The 20011-nt window shown below is 44.6% G+C and overlaps 1 protein-coding gene and 1 long non-coding RNA gene across 2 annotated transcripts in view; both read left to right on the forward strand.

Annotated features, from left to right (window-relative positions):
• The first annotated feature begins 8038 nt into the window (after positions 1–8038).
• Positions 8039–11302, forward strand: LOC138172138 (uncharacterized). Its single transcript, XR_011171056.1, has 2 exons — positions 8039–8251; positions 9836–11302. It is a non-coding gene; the product is annotated as an uncharacterized lncRNA (long non-coding RNA).
• Positions 11303–12152: 850 nt separating this feature from the next.
• The window catches only part of EEF1AKMT2 (EEF1A lysine methyltransferase 2), a 125454-nt gene continuing 117595 nt past the window's right edge, over positions 12153–20011 (forward strand). Inside the window, exon 1 of the mRNA XM_069101749.1 lies at positions 12153–12158. Within this exon, the coding sequence (XP_068957850.1) occupies positions 12153–12158 (6 nt within the window). The remainder of the gene's footprint in view (positions 12159–20011) is intronic.

Consider the following 20011-nt stretch of genomic DNA (forward strand, 5'->3'; position numbering starts at 1 on the left):
CCACCAATAGAACAATAAAAATAAAATAAATTCAAATAAAACCTTGACATGGAATATTCCACGTCCAAATTCCTCCATGGGCCAAGCCTAAAAAGGAATGCTCCATTCTGCACCCCCTCTCTTGCACGTGGTGGCTGATATGCTTCCTCTTCAGGCCTCTACACTCCACATTCCACACACCAGGCATTGCATTGATCAGAGTTCGAAAAGCTGGCAGAGGTGATTTTTCAACATATATCTTGTTCTACTTCTCACCGCTGCAGCATTTCATTGAGATCTTCCCAGTTCCTTCTGAAACTGTCCATTTTGTTGTTTTGTGGCACAATAACATTCATATGCCATAATCTGCTTAACTGTTCCTCAACTAGGTAGGCACATCTTTAGTCTACAAGTTATGGTTATTATGACAAAAACTGCTACAAATATTTTGTGTGCATTTTGACATATTTTTTGCTCTGTCTTTGATGTCTCTGGGGTGGAGGCCTAAACATGGTATGAATAGGTGAGCGGGTATGGCACTTTAGTGATTCTGAGAACATAATGAGGAAGGGTTTTATATACAAGAGGGGAATTCCACAAGGATTCCTATTTGGATTCAAGTGGGCTAACTGTATCGGGAGAGGGGAACCAGCCAGAAGAAATGGGCTGCCTCAAGAAGGTGGTGGACATCCCTTTTGGCAAAGGTCTTCCAGTAGAAGCTGGAGGACTATTTGTCAGGGATGAACCAAAATTAGGACTTTTATTTGTAATCAGATTCCAAAGAGTTCATTCGGACATGACTGGTTATTACACAATCCCATTTCAATGTCTCATTCAGGCATCTTTATGGGAACATATTTGTGTGATGAAATGGGCCTAGTAAAATTGATAGCAAGGGCCTTCGTTTATGGGACTCAAACCCAAACTGGTGTTGTATGCATGGGCAGCCAACAGGGTTTAATGGAAGGCAGTGTGGTCTTAGGGAACAGAGCATGGGCCGTGGAGTCAGAAAGGGCAGAATTTGGATCCAGCCTCAGAGGCTTCCTTCCTGGCTGGGTGAGACTGACCAAATAACTTCCATGTTTCTTGGTCTGTTTCTTCACCTGCAAAATGAGGGTGTCCATGATCTCTGAGGTCCCTTCCAGCTCTAAACCTGGAGCTTTAGGGAGAGAGGATGGGACACCTCTGTCCTGGTCCCAGCTCCAACATGAGCTAGCTGTGAGATGTCACTTTCATCAGCGAGGGAGCAATTGATCAATACGTTTGTGGATACAGAAGGGAAAAGGAACAGGCCCTGTCCTATGGAGCCCACCTTCCCAACATCCCCTCTCCCCCCTGCCAGTACCATCCCTCAGGTGCAGGGCCTCCTCACCTCAGGCCTTCTGGGGATGGGGGTCCCTCCAGTCCATACATGTGACCTTCCCAAAGCACAAGTTCGATCATCAACTCTGGGGTCTCCTGATGATCTCTGCAGCAAACATGAAGCCGTCTGTTTGGCATTCCAAGCCCTTCCCCAACAGGCGCCTTCCTCCCTTGGCATCCAGGGCCTGTGCCTCCTGGCTCCTCCTCCTCAGTGAGACCTTCCACCCTCATCTCGGATTCCTTCTCCCAGAGGCCTTTCACAGTCCTCCCCAGTCTCAGCGCTTTCTGTCTGCTGATCTCTCCAAGTTATCCTGTTTCTAGCTTGCTTGTGCCCAGTTGTCATTAAACTGTGTACCCCTTGAGGGCAGGCACTGTCTTTTTCCTTTCTTTGTGTCTCCAGAGCTAGTAGGGACTGGCACACAGTAGGTGCTAAATACATGTTTCTCAGCCTAACTTGGCTTCAGGGAATACCACAGTTAGATTAATAAATGAAAAGACCAACTGTGCTGCCCCCCAGGGCCCACCTTATGCTTACCCAGCAAATTTTGGACCCTCCCTGCATTGATCAGCATACTGACTCGCAGGATGTGTCCCAGGCAAAGGGCTACGTTTCTCTGAATTCTTGTGACAAAGAAATAGAGAGTAATTTGATGAGCCTTCTACTGTATTCCAGACTGGAGATCAAGGAGTTCATCTGTAACATGAGGACATTGAACCCCAATGATTTCTAATGCACTTTCTGGATTTCAAGTTCAATGGTTCTGTTCTATGGAAATATTTCATGGCAAAACGCAAACTGAGAGCCCCGGTTATGCAAATGCACCCCTCAAGTCCTCTTTCCAAGCCTCCTCTTTACTTTGAAGGTATCAACAGGGCTTCAGAGTAAAGTCTGGATTTTGCCTGTTATTTTAAACACTAGAAGTAAATAAAAGGAGTGTAGACTAGGAAGGTGAAAGGGAAAAATCTAAACCTTTTTCTATTGCTTGTTTAAGAAAACATAAAGTTATAGATCATTGGAAGGGCAATGGAGACTCTTGCTGGCCTAGAGTAGCCTGCAGTTTACTGCCAATGAAGGGCTGCATCAGAGAAGTGACAGACATAGAGATGAGCCAAGGAACATAACAGCCAGAGAAGGAGGGGATATGCCATGGAGAGAGGGGGGATGACCCTTGGGCAACCCACGTGCCTCCCAAGGTCAAGCCTAAAAGGAAGTCCGAGTGTGCTGGGTGGCCCCCCATAGAAGCCTTAGGGGACATCAGCAAGAGTTACCCTGATGAATGGGGGAGCATGGCTGAGTTGGCACCATTGGAGAAAGAGCGTCCACATCAACGATGATGATGATAGAGAACATTTATATAGCACTTTAAGGCTTTCAAAGCCCTTTGCAGAGATCTCACTTGATCCTCACAACAATCCCAGGAGGAAGGTGACATCATCACCGAGGCAGCCAGTGGTCAGGTGACTGGCAGCTCATAAGTGTCTGAAGCTGGATTTGAACTCGGGTCTTCCTGATTCCAGGTACAGGGCTCGATCCATTGTGCACCTAGCCACCTCAGTTTAATGAGGCTACAGATTCACCGAAGCATTGTGCAAGATGCTGGATCAAATCTGCACACATTTTGACTCTTTTGCGTTCAGTTTTCAAGCCTATATTGAAAAAGTGCAAACTGCAGCATCATGCCGGGCACGCACAAGATGGCTGTTGTTTTTCTTCCTGACTTCCTCCACACTCCACAGCTCCTGAAGATGTCAACTGAGCTAGCTTGATACTTTTTCATTATCAGTTGATGAGCTTTTCAGGCATAATCAAACAGTGAAGAGAGGTGGGAGAAAGAAAAGCCTCTGAATTCTGATGACCCTACAGGAGACTGCTTGGGCGACAGGTAGATTTTCATTCATGCCTTGTCAGCACCCATTACCCTGGAGCACCTGTTTCCATTAGACCAAAGCCTTCATCTGGTAAAAGGCAAAATTGAAGCAAAGTGATTAGATGGGAACATTCTTCTAGGATTAATGTCAGTTATTCTGAAAATAAATGTAAAAGCAAAGCGCAGACCTCGATGAGGCAGCAGGAAAATCAGTGTCCTCAGCCGGTGGGCTCATCCACTGACATCTCCTAATTATGTCTACTCTTAAGTAATATTATAAATATCCTCTTGGTAAGATGCAATTACAGCTCTGCCAAGCATACACGTGAATAAGCTTCAAAGTCCACTTTTATGCTGATGGATTGAATTTATTTGTAGACATCATTACATTAAGAGATTTACTTATGATTGGCTGTAGCACAGGACAAACTAAAGATTCCTATTTCTCCTGTTATTGTGGCTGTATTAATGAATGTATATTTCTAAAGACAGCTTCATTTCTTTCGTTATTTTATTTTCAAGATCTATCGGTGCCTTTTTTTGAAATAGCATAACCATTTCCTGGGAACCCTCCCCCCCTCACCTGACCATTGAATCTTATCTTGTAACAAAGAAAACTGTTTTAGCAAAAGGGATGCTCCCCAAACCACTGCCTCTGACAACATTTGCAAAATTCGACTCCCATAATCCCTCACTCCTACATCAAGAGGAGGAAGGAATATTTATCATTAATTCACACTTTTTACACAGACAATCATAAAAAGAAAAGCAAGTGGCTGAAGGGGCTAAGCTCTGTTGGAGAAAGAGGAGAATCCCCAGAACTATTGCTCCCAGAACAAAGACTCCCTCTCACAATGCAGAGGAGCTCAGCGGCTCTCATTTGTTGCAGTCATAGTGCATGACGTCTTGGTTTGCATGATCATAATTACTAGGGCTTTCCTCCTCCATCTTCTTCCTTTACTCTGCATCAGTCCTTTAGAGTCTTCCCAAGCTTCCCTGAATTCCTCACACTCACTGTTACTTATGCTACAACAATATTCCTTCACTGGTCTATGCCACGAGTTTTTCAGCCACTTCCCAAGTGACCAACAACCATATTGGGTTGGGTTTTTTCCTACTACAAGAAGTGAAACCCTTGAGGCAGCTAGGTGGTACAGTGAATAGAGCACCAGCTCTGGAGTCAGGAGGACCTGAGTTCAAATGTGGCCTCACACACTTAACACAAAAACTAGCCATGTAACCTTGGGCAAGTCACTTAACCCCAATTGTCCTGCTTCCTCCCTCCAAAAAGAAAGAAGTGAAACCCTCAATTATGTAAGAATCAAGATAACCTTGTGAGTCTCAGGCAACTGTGTCTGCTTCAAAGGCAAGAGGCCATTTTTGAAGGCCATTGGAAGGAACCTCTGAGGTCATTTAGTCCAATCCATACCTGAAAGAGTCCCCTCTAGCACACGGCCATGAGCGGTTTCCCAGGGTTGGACTAAAGAGCCCTAGGGAGCAGGAAATCAGTGGCGCTCAAAGTGGCCCACTCCACTTTGGCACGGCTCAGCTCCTTGGCCTCAAATCTAAATCTGACTCATGGCACTTTGCCCCCATTATTCCAAGTTCTGCCACCTGGGTGCAAACAGAGCCCAGCTGATGCTTCTTCCAAAGCAGCCCTTGAAATACTCCAGGGCGCATGAGGCCACCTGGTCCTCTGTGTATTTTCTTCTTCTTCTTCTTCCCCATTTCCTTTGACAAAATGTCTCAGGCACAAGCCTAAGACCTTTGACCCTCTTGGCTGCGTTTCTCTGAAAACTCCCTGGCTCACTGATATCCTGAAGGTGTGCACTCCTGAGGTCCTTCAAAAGCCCATATAATTTTCAGAGGAACAACTGCTTAGCTGCCTCCCCCATCTACAGTTGGAGATTTAAGGTTGGGAGGGATGTGTGAAATTAACCTTACCCCCTCATCTGACCGCCGAAGGAAGTCAAATCTGGACAGCTTGTGACCTGTCCAAGGTCACACAGATAAAAGCAGCCCTGAGCTGGGTTCTTGTATATGTGCAGTAGGCTTTTTGAACTCAGGCTTGAGGGTTTATAATTATTTCTATGATATTTAATTTTAATAGGTTCAGCCCAGTGTTCTAACCTATCAAGACCTTTCTGAATCCTGAAGCTGTTGCCCAGTGTTTTAGCCATTCTTCCTAGCTTGGGGCCATCTGAAGATTTGACAAGCTTGTCATCTAACCCTTAAGTCAAGCAATTGATAACAATGTTAAGCATCTCAGGGCCAGGTGCAGATAGATCCCTGTGGCACCCCGCTGGAGATCTCCTTCACAATAGACACCAAACCATTCCCTTGGGTTCAGTCATTCAAAGAGTCCTGAGTACATCTCATCTTACTATAACATGGCCCACATCTCTCCATATTTTCTGCAATTGGAATGTGAGAGACTTTATGAAACAAATTGGAGAACACCCACTGGGGACAATTGTATCTTCTGCAGTCTCCTGGCCTGCCATCTTCCATGGCCCATTCTCGGAAAAAACCAGTAAGCCCTCTGTGGACATTTCTGTTCCAGATGTTCCTCAGCTATCTCTTTACCAACGTGTCCAAGTCTAGTCTGTGGGCCTGGCATTTATCCATTACATTCTCTTCCCATTTTGGACAGTCTCTGTAGAATTTGCTTCCTGATCACAGGCCCCTGCTGTCCACAGTCTCTAGTGGTCACTGACAGCAGCCCCAGGATCCCCAGACAATTCTCTCGGCCCCTGAGGATCTTGTGCATCTGGTCCAGGTCACACAAGCTGCCACCTTGCCATCCCACTGTGTCTTTCTGGGATGAGCTGCCCATGAACTATTTTTGTTCTGCCCTTTCCAGTCCCAGAGTCCTTCTGCTTAGTGTGGCCTGCCCGCAGTTATCTGTTAGCATTCTCCCCTCTGCCCAGCTGTGGTCTTTGATCTTTTTCTTTTCTGTTGTTGGTCAGTCACTCTTTAGTGGTGTCCAACTCTTCATGACCCCATCTGGGATTTTCTTGGCAAAGATACTGGACTGGTTTGCCATTCCCTTCTCCAGCTCATTTTACAGATGAGGAAACTGAGGCAAACAGGGTGAAGTCACTTGGCCAGGGCCACACAGCTATGGCTTCTGACCAATTTTCTAGAACTTCTTTCTAAGTTCCTTAAGGAGTGGAGTGGGGGTTGTCACTATTGGGGTAGGAGTTAGGAGGGGCATCAGTCAGCACAAATGACTTTGTAGATTCTATGAGACCAGACCCTTCTAGAATACAGATGAAGAAGGTTCACTTACTAAAACTCCAAAGCAATTTCCCCATCACAAAAGGATAAAATGGCCCTGGAATGTCACTGCACACCGCTTCAGAGGGCAGTGAGAATATAATAATGTGGAACTGAAAAATGTCTCCTGAGCTCAGCTTCCACACAGAAGCCGCGTCATTAGAAAGGGCACAGGAGACACAGAGTGGGGCATGGTGGGATTCCTTGAACGTGAGCCTTCAATGGAAGTCAAAGCCATTCAGCCAAAGCTTATGAGATGCTTGGCACGGAGGGGCTTGCCCCGAGACCCTTCCCTCTCTGTCCTTCAAGATCTCCTTCCCTAGGGTCTAGAGACACCCCCTCCTCAGGTGGTCATAGCGTTCCTCCCCTGGATCTCTCCTTTCCTGCCCCTTTCCCCAGCAGCTCCCTATTATATATAACAGCATACTATTAGCTCCCAGAGCATGGGGGTTCCTTGAGGACACAATGCCTGGCTCTCAGTAATGAATACAGCTGGCAATTTTGTAACACTTTAAGGCTTACAAAGAGCTTGGCCTATGTTCTCTCTTTTGATCCTTACATCAGCCCTGGGAGCTAGGTGCAATCACTATCCTCATTTCACAGCTGAGGAAACTGAAGCAGAGTGTAGGTAAGTGCCCAGGGTCACACAGCTAGTAAATATCTGAGGATCTGAACTCAGATCTTCCTGACTAAAGTCTATCTACTGCTCGTCCTCACGGGGCTGCTTGCCAAGCTTGGGGACCCCAGGCACTGAGAGGGAGGAGGATAAAGGACAGATATTTCTATTTCCTCATTTCACAGAGAGTTGGCCCTGAGACCCATCTGCCCCAAGAGGAAGAGCTTCCTTGGAAACACACACTTCTGCTGGTGCCCAGGAGCTCTGAGGCAGGGAGAGTGATCTGGGGAGGGGGAATCTGGTCCAATCAGGGTCAACTAGAAGGCTTCTCTTGGTTCCCTCAACAGTAGAACAAACTTAATGGGAAACTTTCCTGCTTCTGGAACTCAAGCACGTTGAAAGCAAAGCCAGAGCCACTTAGACCTGAGGCTTAGGCTGGCAGGACTTGGGAAGAAGGACTCGGCCAGATGAGCAGGGGTGTTTTAGGGGTGCAAATTGCCCCCATCATCCCACATGAGTCTTCAGCTCCCCTTGTGTTATCTTCATTCTACAGATGAGGAAACAGGCTCAAGTTGTTTAAATGATTCGCTCCTGCTGCCCAACCAGGGACTGTTCCAGGCGGGCTCTGAACCCGATTCTTACTGATCCCAAGTGTCTAGAACTCTCTCTACTGCCCTGAAGTTGGACAGAGTACACATAACAACATTCAAAGAGCCACGGTGCTCTACTGCTTGGTGTGTGTATGGGGGAGGGGGGGACAGTGCATATGTGGTGTGTGTGTGTGTGTGTGTGTGTGTGTATGTGTAGTACATTGAAGATGATCTCCATGGCCAGCACTGACCCTGAGGTGGACCAGGAAAGGCTTCTTACAAAAGCTGGGACTTAAAGGAAATGGGGAAACCTGGAGGTGGAGACAGGGAGAGAGCACATTCCAGGCACATGAGGCAGCCAGAATCAGAAGACAGAGTGTCCTGTGGGGGAAATAGTGAAGACGACAGTGTCCCTGGATCGCTCAGTACTGGGGGAGCCAAAAGGATGAGAAGCTGGAGAAGTGGGGATGGGGTGGAGCGCTGGGGGGTTCGATGGCTTTGAACGCCAACCGGAGCATTTTCTGTTGGATGCTGGAGTTGACAGGAAGCTGATGGAGGTGACTGACTAGGAGGGTCTCCGAGGTCAGACTGGTACTTTAGGAAGACCACCTAGACAGCTGAGTGCAGGCTGGCCTGGAGTGGGGAGGGACTGAGGCAGGGAGTCCCCCAACAATAGTGATGAGGGCCTGTATCAGCTGGGGGCAGCATCAGGGGAGAGAAGGGGGCACAGAGGGGGAGATGGACTTGGAAAACCAGATATGTGGGGGGAAGGGAAGAGGCAGAGAGGGTGAATTAGGAATAGAGGACAAAGTTGAGAGCCTGGGGGGGTGCTGGAAGGGTAGGCGAGGGAGAAAGAAATACAGGATGGAGCTGATATAGGAAGCCTTGAAATACCAAAGCCATCAGTTTACCTTTTATTCCAGAAGCAATGGTGAGCCATGCAACTTTCCTAAGTAAGGAGTAACATGTTTAGACCTGTGCTTCAGGGATCTCAGTTTGAAAGCTGTGTGGACAGAAGGGAAATGGAGGCTCTGGATGTAGGGAGCCAAATTAGGAGATGGTTACAATAGTCCAAGGAAGAAATGGTAAGAGACTGGCCCAGAGTGCTTAGGGTGTGAAGAAAGAGAAGGATGTTTGCAAGGGTGCGGAGGAAATGCAATCCACAGACTGACAACTGATTAGATCTGGGGGGTGGAGAAGGGGGATGAGTAAGAGCTTTGCAAACCTGAGTGACTGGCAAAGTTGTAGTGCTGTCTATACTAATAAGAAAGTTAGGAGGGAGAGCAGGTTTGAGAGGAAAGAAAACCAGTTCTGTTTTGACCATGCTGAGCTTGAGTTGTTTATGGAATGTCCAAATGGAAACATCCAGCAGGCAGCTGGAGCTCGAGTTAGGAGCAGAGCTCTAGAGAGACACTGAGGCTGGATCTGTAGGTTGGAGCTATCTGCACAGAGTATATAACAGTAGGATCCATGAGAGCTGAGAAGTGACCAGAGGAAAGAGCAGAGAAGAGAGGAGAAGCTTGCCAAGAGACATTCGAGTGTAGGGAACTGTGTCCAGGGTGAAAATCACAAAGAACATTAAGAAGTGATTATTTCCTCCTAGAGTTTATGGTAGAGGAAAGGAGAGCAGGGGATAGTATGGTAATGCAGCCCAGGTTAGGAGAAAACAGATTTGAAAGGGTTCTGAGGAAGATTGGGCAGAATCTCAGGATCCAGAATTCTCCAAGGGAATTCATCCCAGGAAGCATGAGAAGCTCTTAAGAAAAAGAGAGACAGCGACAAAGGGAGAGAGAGACAGAAACAGTGAGAGACACAGACAGACAGAGACAGAAGCAGCTGCAACAAGGTGTGAAAATAAGAGTAAGTCACCCAAAGACCGAAATTTTGAGAAATGAACAAAAGATGAAAGCAAGACCCGGTAACTGAGGCTGACTAGAGGAGCGTGGGAGGTAAAGGGAATGTCAGGAGTGCCAAATGCGAGAATAATGAAAGCTGCTAGGGCAGTGAAGGACCATGGAAGGGTTTTTCTTGGCTACCTCCGAGAAAAGGAGAGGGCACGGAGGGTTCTGCCAGCTTGGGGCAATGAGAGGAGGGGGACGAGCTGTTCGACGCTGATTGTGCTTTTGATTTCTCTGCCACAGACAGGAGAGGAGAGAACGAGCACAGAGGAAGGCGAAAAGGCAGCATTAAGTAAGGCTTAAAGATGGGAAGAGAGCCGAGGGGCCTTGTGGGCACACACTCTCGGAGTTCAGATTGTTGAAGCTAGAAACACAGGAGGAAATTGGTGTGGAGACCCAAGGACCAGCCCAGTGTGAGCCTCTGAAAATAGAAGCCAAGGGGGCGCCAGACAACAAAAAGTTCGCTTAGATCTGTTTAGAACGAATGAGGAAAGCAAGAAAGGGCTGACGCAGGGGGCAGCTGAGTGGCACAGTGAATAGAGCACCAACCCTGGAGTCAAGAGGACCTGAGTTCAAATCCAACCTCAGACACTTAACACTTACTAGCCTTGTGACCTTGGGCAAGTCGTTTAACCCCAATTGCCCTGCCTGCCCCCTCCAGAAAAAAAAAATAGCAACAAAAAAGCTGACCTCAAAAAAAAAAAAAAAAAAAGCTCGGGCTCAATTAATGTAATGCAGTGCTCAATGCCTACTTTGTTTCCTGTTTTCCCTTAAGAAACAATGATTTTCAAACTGGAAAGCGCAGAATAAGCTCTTTAGTTCAGACATTAAGAAATTCCGATCCTAGGTGGCCTTGACGATCATGAGAGTCGCCGGCTGCTCTCAGAGAGGTCAGAGCTCTGGGGCCGGATAAATTATGTGCTAGGTATGGGAATAATGTGCGGCTGTAGTATTGAACCACTGGTAAGCTTTTGAGCAGTGATAGAAAACAAGATCGACTCCAGAAAACTGTCCTGCCTGTCAAGGGTGGGGGGAAAGAAGTTCTAGAAATCATGTACTTGTTAAGCTAGATGTTGATCCTGGGTAAAGTTTTAGAGTAGATGTTTGTGAGCATTTAAGAAAGGAAGCAATTGGGGCGGCTAGGTGGTGCAGGGAATAGAGCACCAGCCCTGGAATCAGGAGGACCTGAGTTCAAATCCTGCTCAGACATTTAACACTTACTAGCTGTCACTTAACCCCAATTGCCCTCCAAAAAGCAAAAAAAGAAGAAATGAGCACCAGAAGCTGCTTGTTCATTAGGAACAAATCATGCCCAGTTAAGCTCAATTATGTTTGTTACAAGATCGAAAGATTAAGGGGAATGCTACAGACCCAATGTATCTGGATTTCACGAATGCCCATGACAAGCTCTCTGCTGGCCTTGAAAACAAGATAGGGGAATGTGGGCTGAATAAGAATATAATCCTGTGCAAATCAGAACGAAGTGAATATCCAATAACAACAATGGTGCAAAGACAAAAAGCTGAGTCTTAGGAACTCTGATCCATGCAGCGATTGATCGTGGTGTCAGAGGGCTCGTGATCAAACAGCTGCCTGCCCTCTGGATTGATAGACTCTGATAGAGCGACTGACTCATGGTCAAGATTGACACTTGTTTTGTTTTGTTTTTTAGATTACAGCCAATCATAGAATTTTCCTTGCTTGATTGTACATGTTTGTAATAAGTGATTTTGTTTTTCTTGCATTCTCAATGAAGAAGGTGGGGAGGGAGGGATGGGAGGGAGAGAAGGCCTATTTTTCTGTGAAAAAATTAGTTAAAAATTATACTGGAATCTAAAGAAAAGATGTCTAGTCAGTGAAGAAACTGTACCCCAAAAGCCTTAATGAATGAATGATGTCAACTTGGAAGGAGGTTTCTATAAGTGCATTTCAAGGCCTCATACACATTTCATTTCTGTCAGCCAACATATGAGTATATCCACCACCGTTCAGAATGTCTGCAAATTTGATAAATGTGTCAATGAATTCATATATTGTAGATAAAGAGGAGGGACCAAAATCCTCACCCAAAAGTCACCTAGGCCCTGCTGGAAAGAATAATCTAATACAGGCTGGGGAGTTTTTATTATCATTAGACTTGACTCTTGGTATAAGCCTAGATGTCTCTCTTGTGGGTAAAGAGCATGAACCTTCATGTGTGGACTCCATGACATCTGCCTTGGCAGCTCAGGGCCCTTTTTTGTTTACTTCCTGTCACTACCAGAGCTCTATGGGTAGAAAGATGGACCAAAACAGGGACAGCTGGAACCTGGAGATAAGATAAACCTGGGGGAACCAGGGCACACCTCTCCACACTCCCAGTTATCAAGTGCTCCTTAAAAGAAAAAAAGTTTCTCTGTGAAAGCCATAAGAAAGGAACCATAAGAAGGAGAAGTGAATCCTGTTGTATCCTGGGTGGAAGAATGTCACACAGTGAAGGAAGAGGAGGAGAAAGGATTCAACATTTGGAGCAAAGAAAAACCTTTGAGGCCATTCTTGAAGAAAAGGCCAATGCAAGTACATGGGGGAAGATGTAGCTATTTACCCTCTAGGAAGGGTAAACTAAGCCATGGGTATTGGCAGGTGGGAAAACTTCCAGGAAAGGTCAGGAGAAAAGAGAAGGGGCAGCTGTTGCCTCCTTGCTGAGGATCACTAAGCTCAGTATTGGCTGGTCTGATAATAATCAAAGAGTGATTTGCTGTCTGAGATGTGATAGGGCTTCCCAGGACATGACAGCATGAGCAAGGAGCTACTACCCATTTCTAGAGAGTTCTGTCAGTGCAAAGGATAGTTCCAGAAAGAACCTAGCAAGCATGGCCTTTCCAATAAGATTAAGGTTAAAGCAAAGATGTCCTTTAATTACCATGATTATTTGATATAATGCTAGAAAATACTAGCTATATTATAACATCTCTCCAGACTATATAATAGCAAATAAGATGAGAAAAATAAATTGAGGATAAAAGCACAGAAAGGAAGAAACAAAATGATCCCTTTTGTATATGATAGTCTATTTACAGAACCCTAAAAAAATGAATAACTTCAGCAAAGTTGCAGGATACAATAAACACACATAAATCATCAGCATTTCTGCATATTACCAAAATCGAATAGGAGGAGATAAAAAGAGAAATCCCACTCAAAATAATTAAAGAACATACAAAATATTTGCTAGTCTACCCATCAAGATACACGTCGTATCTATATGAATACAACTACAAAACACTTTTAAGAAATATAGACTTAAATAATGGAAGAAATTGTTCATGGTAAGGTCGTACCAATGCAATAAAAATGACAGCACTTCCTAAGTTAACTTGCTTTTTCAGTGCCATACCAATCAAACTACCAAAGTATTACTTTATAGAACTAGAAAAAAATAAAATAATTCATGTGGAGGAACAAAAACGCCAAGAATTTCAGGGGAAAATTTTTTTAAGTGCAAAGGAAGGGGCCTAACACTACCATATTTCATATTATACCATAAAGCAGTAACCAGTACAGCGATTTGGTACTGACTAAAACACAGAGAAAATCTGTTAGTGGAATAGATTAGGCACACAACCTCCAGAAGCAAATGAACACAGCACAACATTTGATAAACCCCCAAACCTCAAATAGACTCAAAATTTGGCGAAACCTGCTGAAAAAACTAGAAAGAAATCTGGTGAAAATTAGGTTTAAGTCAATCACAGACCAAGACAAATTTTAAATGGATATACGACTTAGATATAAAAGGTCACAGCATAAGCAAATTAGAAGAGCAAGGGGAAAAAATATACCTTTCACAACAATGGACAGAGGAAGTTCATGACCAAACAAGAAATAGAGAGGATCACAAAAGTTAAAATGGACCATTTTAATTAAATAAAATCTAAAAGCTATTGCAAAAACTACAACAATGAAGTTAAAAATAGTTTAACATTAACCCATAAAAAAAAAAGTTCAGCAAGTGTCTCTGATTAAGTTTGTCTAATTCAAATACACAAGATCAAGAGGCATTTCCCACTCAATAAATCATCTAAGGATTGAACAGGCAGTTCTCAAAGGAAGAAATCCAAACTATCAACAGCCATATGAAAAAAAAAAATGCTCCAAATCACTGATTACCAGAGAAATGCAAATTAAAATAATTTCAGGGTTCTACCTCACATTCATCAGATTGGTAAGAATGACCAAAAAGTCAAATGTCAATCGTGGGAGGGAATTGGGGAAAACCTGGCACACTAATGTACTGTTGGTGGAGCTGTAAATGGACCCCAGCATTCTGAAAAGCATTTGGCGCTCTGCCCTCAAGGTCACTACACTGTGCCCAAGTATTTGATCGAGCAGTATCATTACTGCCTTTTGGCTTCCTTCCATATATATAAAATCTGATCTTCTACAAGAGGATGGTCCTAAGCTTCCTTAAGGATGCTGATTATCTCCCTTTTCCTCTTTCACAGAGCCTGTTTGCTTACAGCTATTTTCACGCCATCTCCCCCATTAGACAGTGAGAACAGGGACTGTCTTTGTTTCCCTGGTGCTTAGCAGGGTGCCTGGTACATAGTCGGTGCTTAATAAATGTTTTCTAATTGACTATACCTCCAGTGAGAGAGAGGAAAGAGGAATCAAATCTGTACATACTAAAACATAGCAGCTCTTTGAAGCAGCCACTTGGCACATTGGATAAAGTGATCGGACTCAGACTCAGAAAGAAAGAGCTGGGTTCAGATTCTGCCTCAGATGATACTAGCTATATAACCTTGAGCAAGTCACACACTTCTCCCAGCTTCCATCTCCTCATCCATAAAACAGGAATAATAATAGCCTCTTTCTCACAGGGTTTTTGTGATCAAAATGAGGTAACATTTTAATTTATGTAATAATAATAATAAACAACATTTAAAGCACTTTGCATCCTGAAGACCTATACGAACATTAGCAGGATTATTTTGGTTATTGCAAAGAACTGGAAGCTAAGTGAGAGAGTATCCAAAATCTGGGGAATAGATAAACAACCATGGCATAGGAATGTAGTGGAATATTGTGGTGCATGTGAAATGACAAAGGGATGGCTTTATAGAAAGCTGGGAAGACTTATATGAACTCATGCAGGAGCCGGAGAACAATTTATGCAGTAACAACATTGTCAAACATATATTTTTTTTAATTTAAAGACTCTGATTCATGTAGTGACCAGCCATGACTCCATGATGACTCCTCTTAACCGAGGTGATGGACGTATACAGTGCAATCGGAGACATTCATTTCCGGACACAGACAATGTGAGGGCTTATTGTGAAGGCACGACTGTGCCTTCTTCTCAGCAGAATTCTGTTTTCCTTTATTTCTAGGGTTCAGGCCTGGACAGAAAGAGACTCACGATGGGGTCATCCAAGAAAGTCATTGAATCATTCGATCATCCAATTGAAAGGCATTGTCAATGCAATCAATCACCTCATTGAATCAATGCAATTATTTAAAATGCATAGAAAAGAACAGAATGAAGGCTAAAAGGAAACATAGAGAAGCCAAATAGCCTTGAAAGTTACATGTTGAATGTATTATATACATAAAGGCAAAGCAAGCGGTATATTAAAGAGGTTTCATGGTTTCCTATACAATCCTCTTTTTCTCGTATGCCTTATATACAGATGTGTTCATATTATTTTGTTGTTTATGTTGAGGTCAGAATTTTTTTAAACTAAGTTTAAAAAGTGAAAAAAATGAAAACATATTAGGTCAGAAACAGAAGACTTTAACAGCCTTTGGTTAGTTGATATATAGTCAAGGAGTCCAAAAGGAAAAGCTGGAGGGAAAGTGAGGAAGAGCTGGATGAGAAGACGGCGTCTCCAGTGCTGACTTTCTCTGGGCATGATTCCCCAAGAGTTCATTCTTCCAGGGGAAGCCAGGTCCCCTCATTTTCTTTTCTTTTCTTTTTTTAAAGCAATCGGGGTTAAGTAACTTGCTCAAGGTTACACGGCCAGTTATTTCTGGGTGTGCTGCTGAGTGTCTGAGCCCAGATTTGATCCCAGGTCATCCCGACACTGGGGCCGGTGCTCTTACTCGCTGAGCCACCTGGCCACCCCTGAGCAATCGGGGTTAAGTAACTTGCTCAAGGTTACACGGCCAGGTGTTTCTGGGTGTGGTGCTGAGTATCTGAGCCCAGATTTGATCCCCAGGTCATTCCAACACTGGAGCCGGTGCTCTTACTCGCTCAGCCACCTGGCCGCCCCCAGTCCTCTCATTTTCAGTCTGCTAGAGCATTCCCTAAGAAGGTCCTAGCTACCCTACCCAGCTCACAAAAGCCAGGCAGAGCATGCTCAGACCCCTGTGACATGGTAATAATAAAATAGTTTGCTTCTTGTAACCATCTCACTTAGGGTTCTGATACTCTTAGAAATTCCCAGGATCCTCTCTGGCTTAAGCTAAAAATGAATTACAACCAGAAGAGGTGAATTAAGAGGGCAGGGTCCATGTGCTCCACCCACTGGCCCAGCTGGCATTCCTTCCCTTATTATCCACCTGTGACAGCACCACAAAACCTGCTTGTTTTGCTAATGGCATAGAGTAGGCATTTAAAAGCACCTACTGATTGATTGGCCAATGAAAAACTTCAGTCTTCCTACAAGTGTAATTACCTGACATCTTGCAAATATAATCAAAAGGGCTTTAAAAATAAAAGGAAGGAGGATGTAAGTCACCTCTATACACTCATCAAGCTAGACACTCTAGGTCTAGGCAGGAACTACAACGTCAGGACAACAGCTGAGACAGCCAGATTTCCCAGGAAACAAAATACAAGAAAAGAGGCAACAATAAGATGCGTGGCCTCAGATTTCTGTACAAAAATGTATGAATTGTGACTAAAGAGAAAGTTACCTAGAGACACTAATTCAACAGTGCCAGTCCTGGCCAGGTAGAGGGCACAGTGCTTAGAGCCCCGGGCCTGGAGTCAAGAAGATTCAGCTTCCCAAGTTCTAATCCATTCTCAGACACTCTGCAGCTATGTGGCAAGTCACTTACCCCCTTTGCCTCAGTTTCCTCATCTGTAAAATGAGAAGGAAATGGCAAACCACTCCTGTATCTCTGCCAAGAAAACCTAAATGGGGTCTTGGAGAGTTGGACGCGATTGAAAAGAGTGAATGCCTAAATGCTGGAGGGGAAGGACCAGAACTGGTACATCGTGCTGGATACTGGGAGGTCATGTTCAGGTGGAAAACCTGGGCCCTGGGAGAGGGAAGGACAGCAGAGAGCATCTGGACCAAAGCAAGGCAAGGCAAGGAGAAACAATATCGTCATCAGAAGATAGGACAGACCAAGTAGGCAGGAAGCAGAAACGGAGGAGGCATTCAGGAAACGGGTCCAAAGCCAGACAGATATCTGCCTGGGCAGTAATAGGGGGTCTCAGCGGTCCAGACATTGGCCCATAGAGTTCTCTTCTGCCCAGAGCACAGCACCTCATCACTTTGGGACTTGACTTAGCACCTGGCACCTTCTCACCCTTGAATATCCCTCCCACACAGGCCCCCTGTTCCCATGGGTGAGTTCCTCTCAGGACCTCCATTGCGAGGAGGGGACCAGGCTGGTCATCTCTGGATTCCCTTCTGACTTTCCAAACTTCAACCTCATGCCCATCTGTGGGGTACCACATCCCCACCTGCTTCTTAGCTCCCCCTTCCCCCTTAGGATGTTAACTCTTTGAGGGCAGAGACTGTCTTTCTTCTTTCTTGTACTTATGCCCTTAGCACTTGGTACAATGCCCAACATTTAGGAAACAAGCGCCTGTGGCCTCACCTTGCTTTAAGGATAAGTCCATCCTTCAAAAGGTAAAAGAATTTAAAAAGAGGGAAATTCTATTCTGGATTTGTTTCTTATGGACAGGAGGGAACTAGTTGCTGGTGGTGGAAATAATGTCAGCTTTAAGAGGAAGTGATGACTCCATCTTCAAGTTTATGATCAAAAAAGGAATGGAAAGTCAGACATAGTGGAAAACTTTTCCTTGATGTGGGGAAAGCAGATTTCAAAGGGTTCGAAGAAAGAATTGGCATGAAGCCATAGCCTCAAATTCTATACAGTGTATCAGACAAGTTAGGGTTGGACACTCTCAAGAATGAAAGTCTGAAGACCCAGACTGACTAAAAAGGAACAAAAAAGAGAATTATTAGGAGACCAGTGTCTGAGCCCAGAGAACTTAGCCACAGATCAGATGGTTGGGAGCCATGTCCATGGTAGCCAAGAAGGGGCGAAAAAGTAGGTATCCCTCCAATTGTGAAATGACCAAAAAATCAATAAATTGTGGAATGTGAACATAGAGGAACATTATTGCACCATGAGAAACAATTGCAAAAGCTTCCTTCTTAAGTTACTCTGGAGATAGTCATATCGGGGGCCTTTACTGCACATGTGCATATTGCCCACGATTGCACCTCTGTGGGGACATGGCAAGGACCTGCGTTGGGGAGATGCTCTGTGCTCCCTTGCCCACTGGGTGGAAGCACCTCTTTCCGCTGGTAGGGATGGGCTGCTTCATCTCTCTTTCCAGCAGTGTCCGGGGTGGGGCGAAGGTCCTGTTTCCCCAAAGTTTAGGTGCCATGCGCGAAGCTGGTTGCAGGGAAGAGCCACCTTCCTTCTTCCCTTTTCAGGATCTGTGCTTTGGGCCTCTTCCACTTGTCCTTTTCGGTTCTAGGCGCAGGGGACAGATTCCTGAGACCCAAGAGCTTGAGCCGGTCTTGGAGGCAGGATTCCAGGCCCAATGTTGCTTCCACTCCGGCAGGGATGCTCTCAAAAACCAAGGTGCCGGAGCAGAGTCCAGAAGGGCTTTGGGTTCAGAACCTGGTGGCACCATGCTATGTAGCAGCTGAGGAAAGTGGTGAACCGTATCCCCCTCCTTTCCTCAGAGACTGAGGTGCTACGAGGGAGATTATGCCCCTCACAGGTGTTAGGGGGATGAGTGTGTAATGTTTGCTCTTGCTGTACCTTTGAAGTAGACATTCTCTGGTAAAAGCTGGTTAAATGGAATTGGATTTCAGGAGGCCCCAAGAATTGGGGGATGTGTTTAGTGGGACTTGAGCCAGTGGCAGAAAGATGAGACAACAGGGGGGAGGGGTAAAATGTAACATAGCTGGCCTTCAGGCAGTGGGGCCAGGGTTCCAGTAAGGAGTAAATGTTTCTGGAATCTCAAAACCCTTCCCAGACATTTCCCTATTTTTAGGTAGAAAGCCAAGAACAATAGACTTTTACTAGGAAATGAATTACCGTGGAAACCCAGCTTTGAACAAAGAACAGCCCAGTCTTGTTCAAAGCAGTGCCTGACCCATCGGCTGGGATGACTGCCTGAGACCCAGCTAAGGAGTGCTCCTTCTTCAGTAATACAGACAGAATTTTCATACTGTAACCTATAGAGACTCCCTGGCTCTTTGAGGAGGCTGGCATGTTCTTCTGGAACGGTCACCCCAAACTCTATTTTAACATGTTGTGATTTTTCTTCCTGTACATGTTACTTCAAATCATCTTGGGGTCAAGAAAGATGTCTGAGGGCATAGAGCTACTATAACAGTTTGGACATTTTTCTCTCTAAGCTAGAAGCACTGGAATTTAGAAGAATGTTAAATTAAGTAAAATTGTTTCTGGCAGACTTGGGCCTAAAAGCAAAGCACAATATTCATATTTTTTTTGTTCTGAGGAATTCAAAAGAACCTGAAAAGACTTATATGAACTAATGCAGAGTGAAGGAAACAGAACCAGGGAAACAGCATAGACAATCATAATTGGAAAGAACAATACGATGAAATTGAAGAATGTGTAATGATAATAATAAAACTGTGCACACTCTTTGACCCAGTAATAGCACTAACTACTAGGACTCTATCCCAAAGAGGTCAAAGGAAAAAGACCTGTATATAAAAATATTTATAGTAGAGGCTTTGTGATGGCAAAGAGTTAGAAATTGAGGAGATGCTCATTAATTGGGGAATGGTTGAACAAGTTGTGGTATTATGATGGTAATGGAGTAATAATGTGCTAAAAAGAAATGACAACTCCACCAATAATGCATTAGTATCCCTATTTTTCCATATCTCCTCCAGTCTTTGTCATTTTCCTTTTCTGTTATATTAGCTAATATGATAGCTGTGAGGTAGTATTTCAGAGTTGTTTTAATCTGCATTTCTCAAATCAATAGTTATTTAGAGCATTTTTGTCATGACTATAGAATTAGCTCTAAAAATGGTAGCACAAAAAAAGCCTGAAGCTTAGGACAGTGACTCACCACCCCTAGATGATCAGAGCCCAACGTTAACATAAAGTTCAAAGTCAATAAATAGGCTGAAAAAAATTGAGCATACAACAACCACCACCACAACAACAAAAGAGCCTAACCATAAAAAGCTATTATGG

Source organism: Petaurus breviceps, unplaced genomic scaffold, assembly GCF_028583685.1.
Source record: "Petaurus breviceps papuanus isolate PSGF00001 unplaced genomic scaffold, PetGlider_PUasm1.0 490, whole genome shotgun sequence".
Taxonomy (NCBI): domain Eukaryota; kingdom Metazoa; phylum Chordata; class Mammalia; order Diprotodontia; family Petauridae; genus Petaurus; species Petaurus breviceps.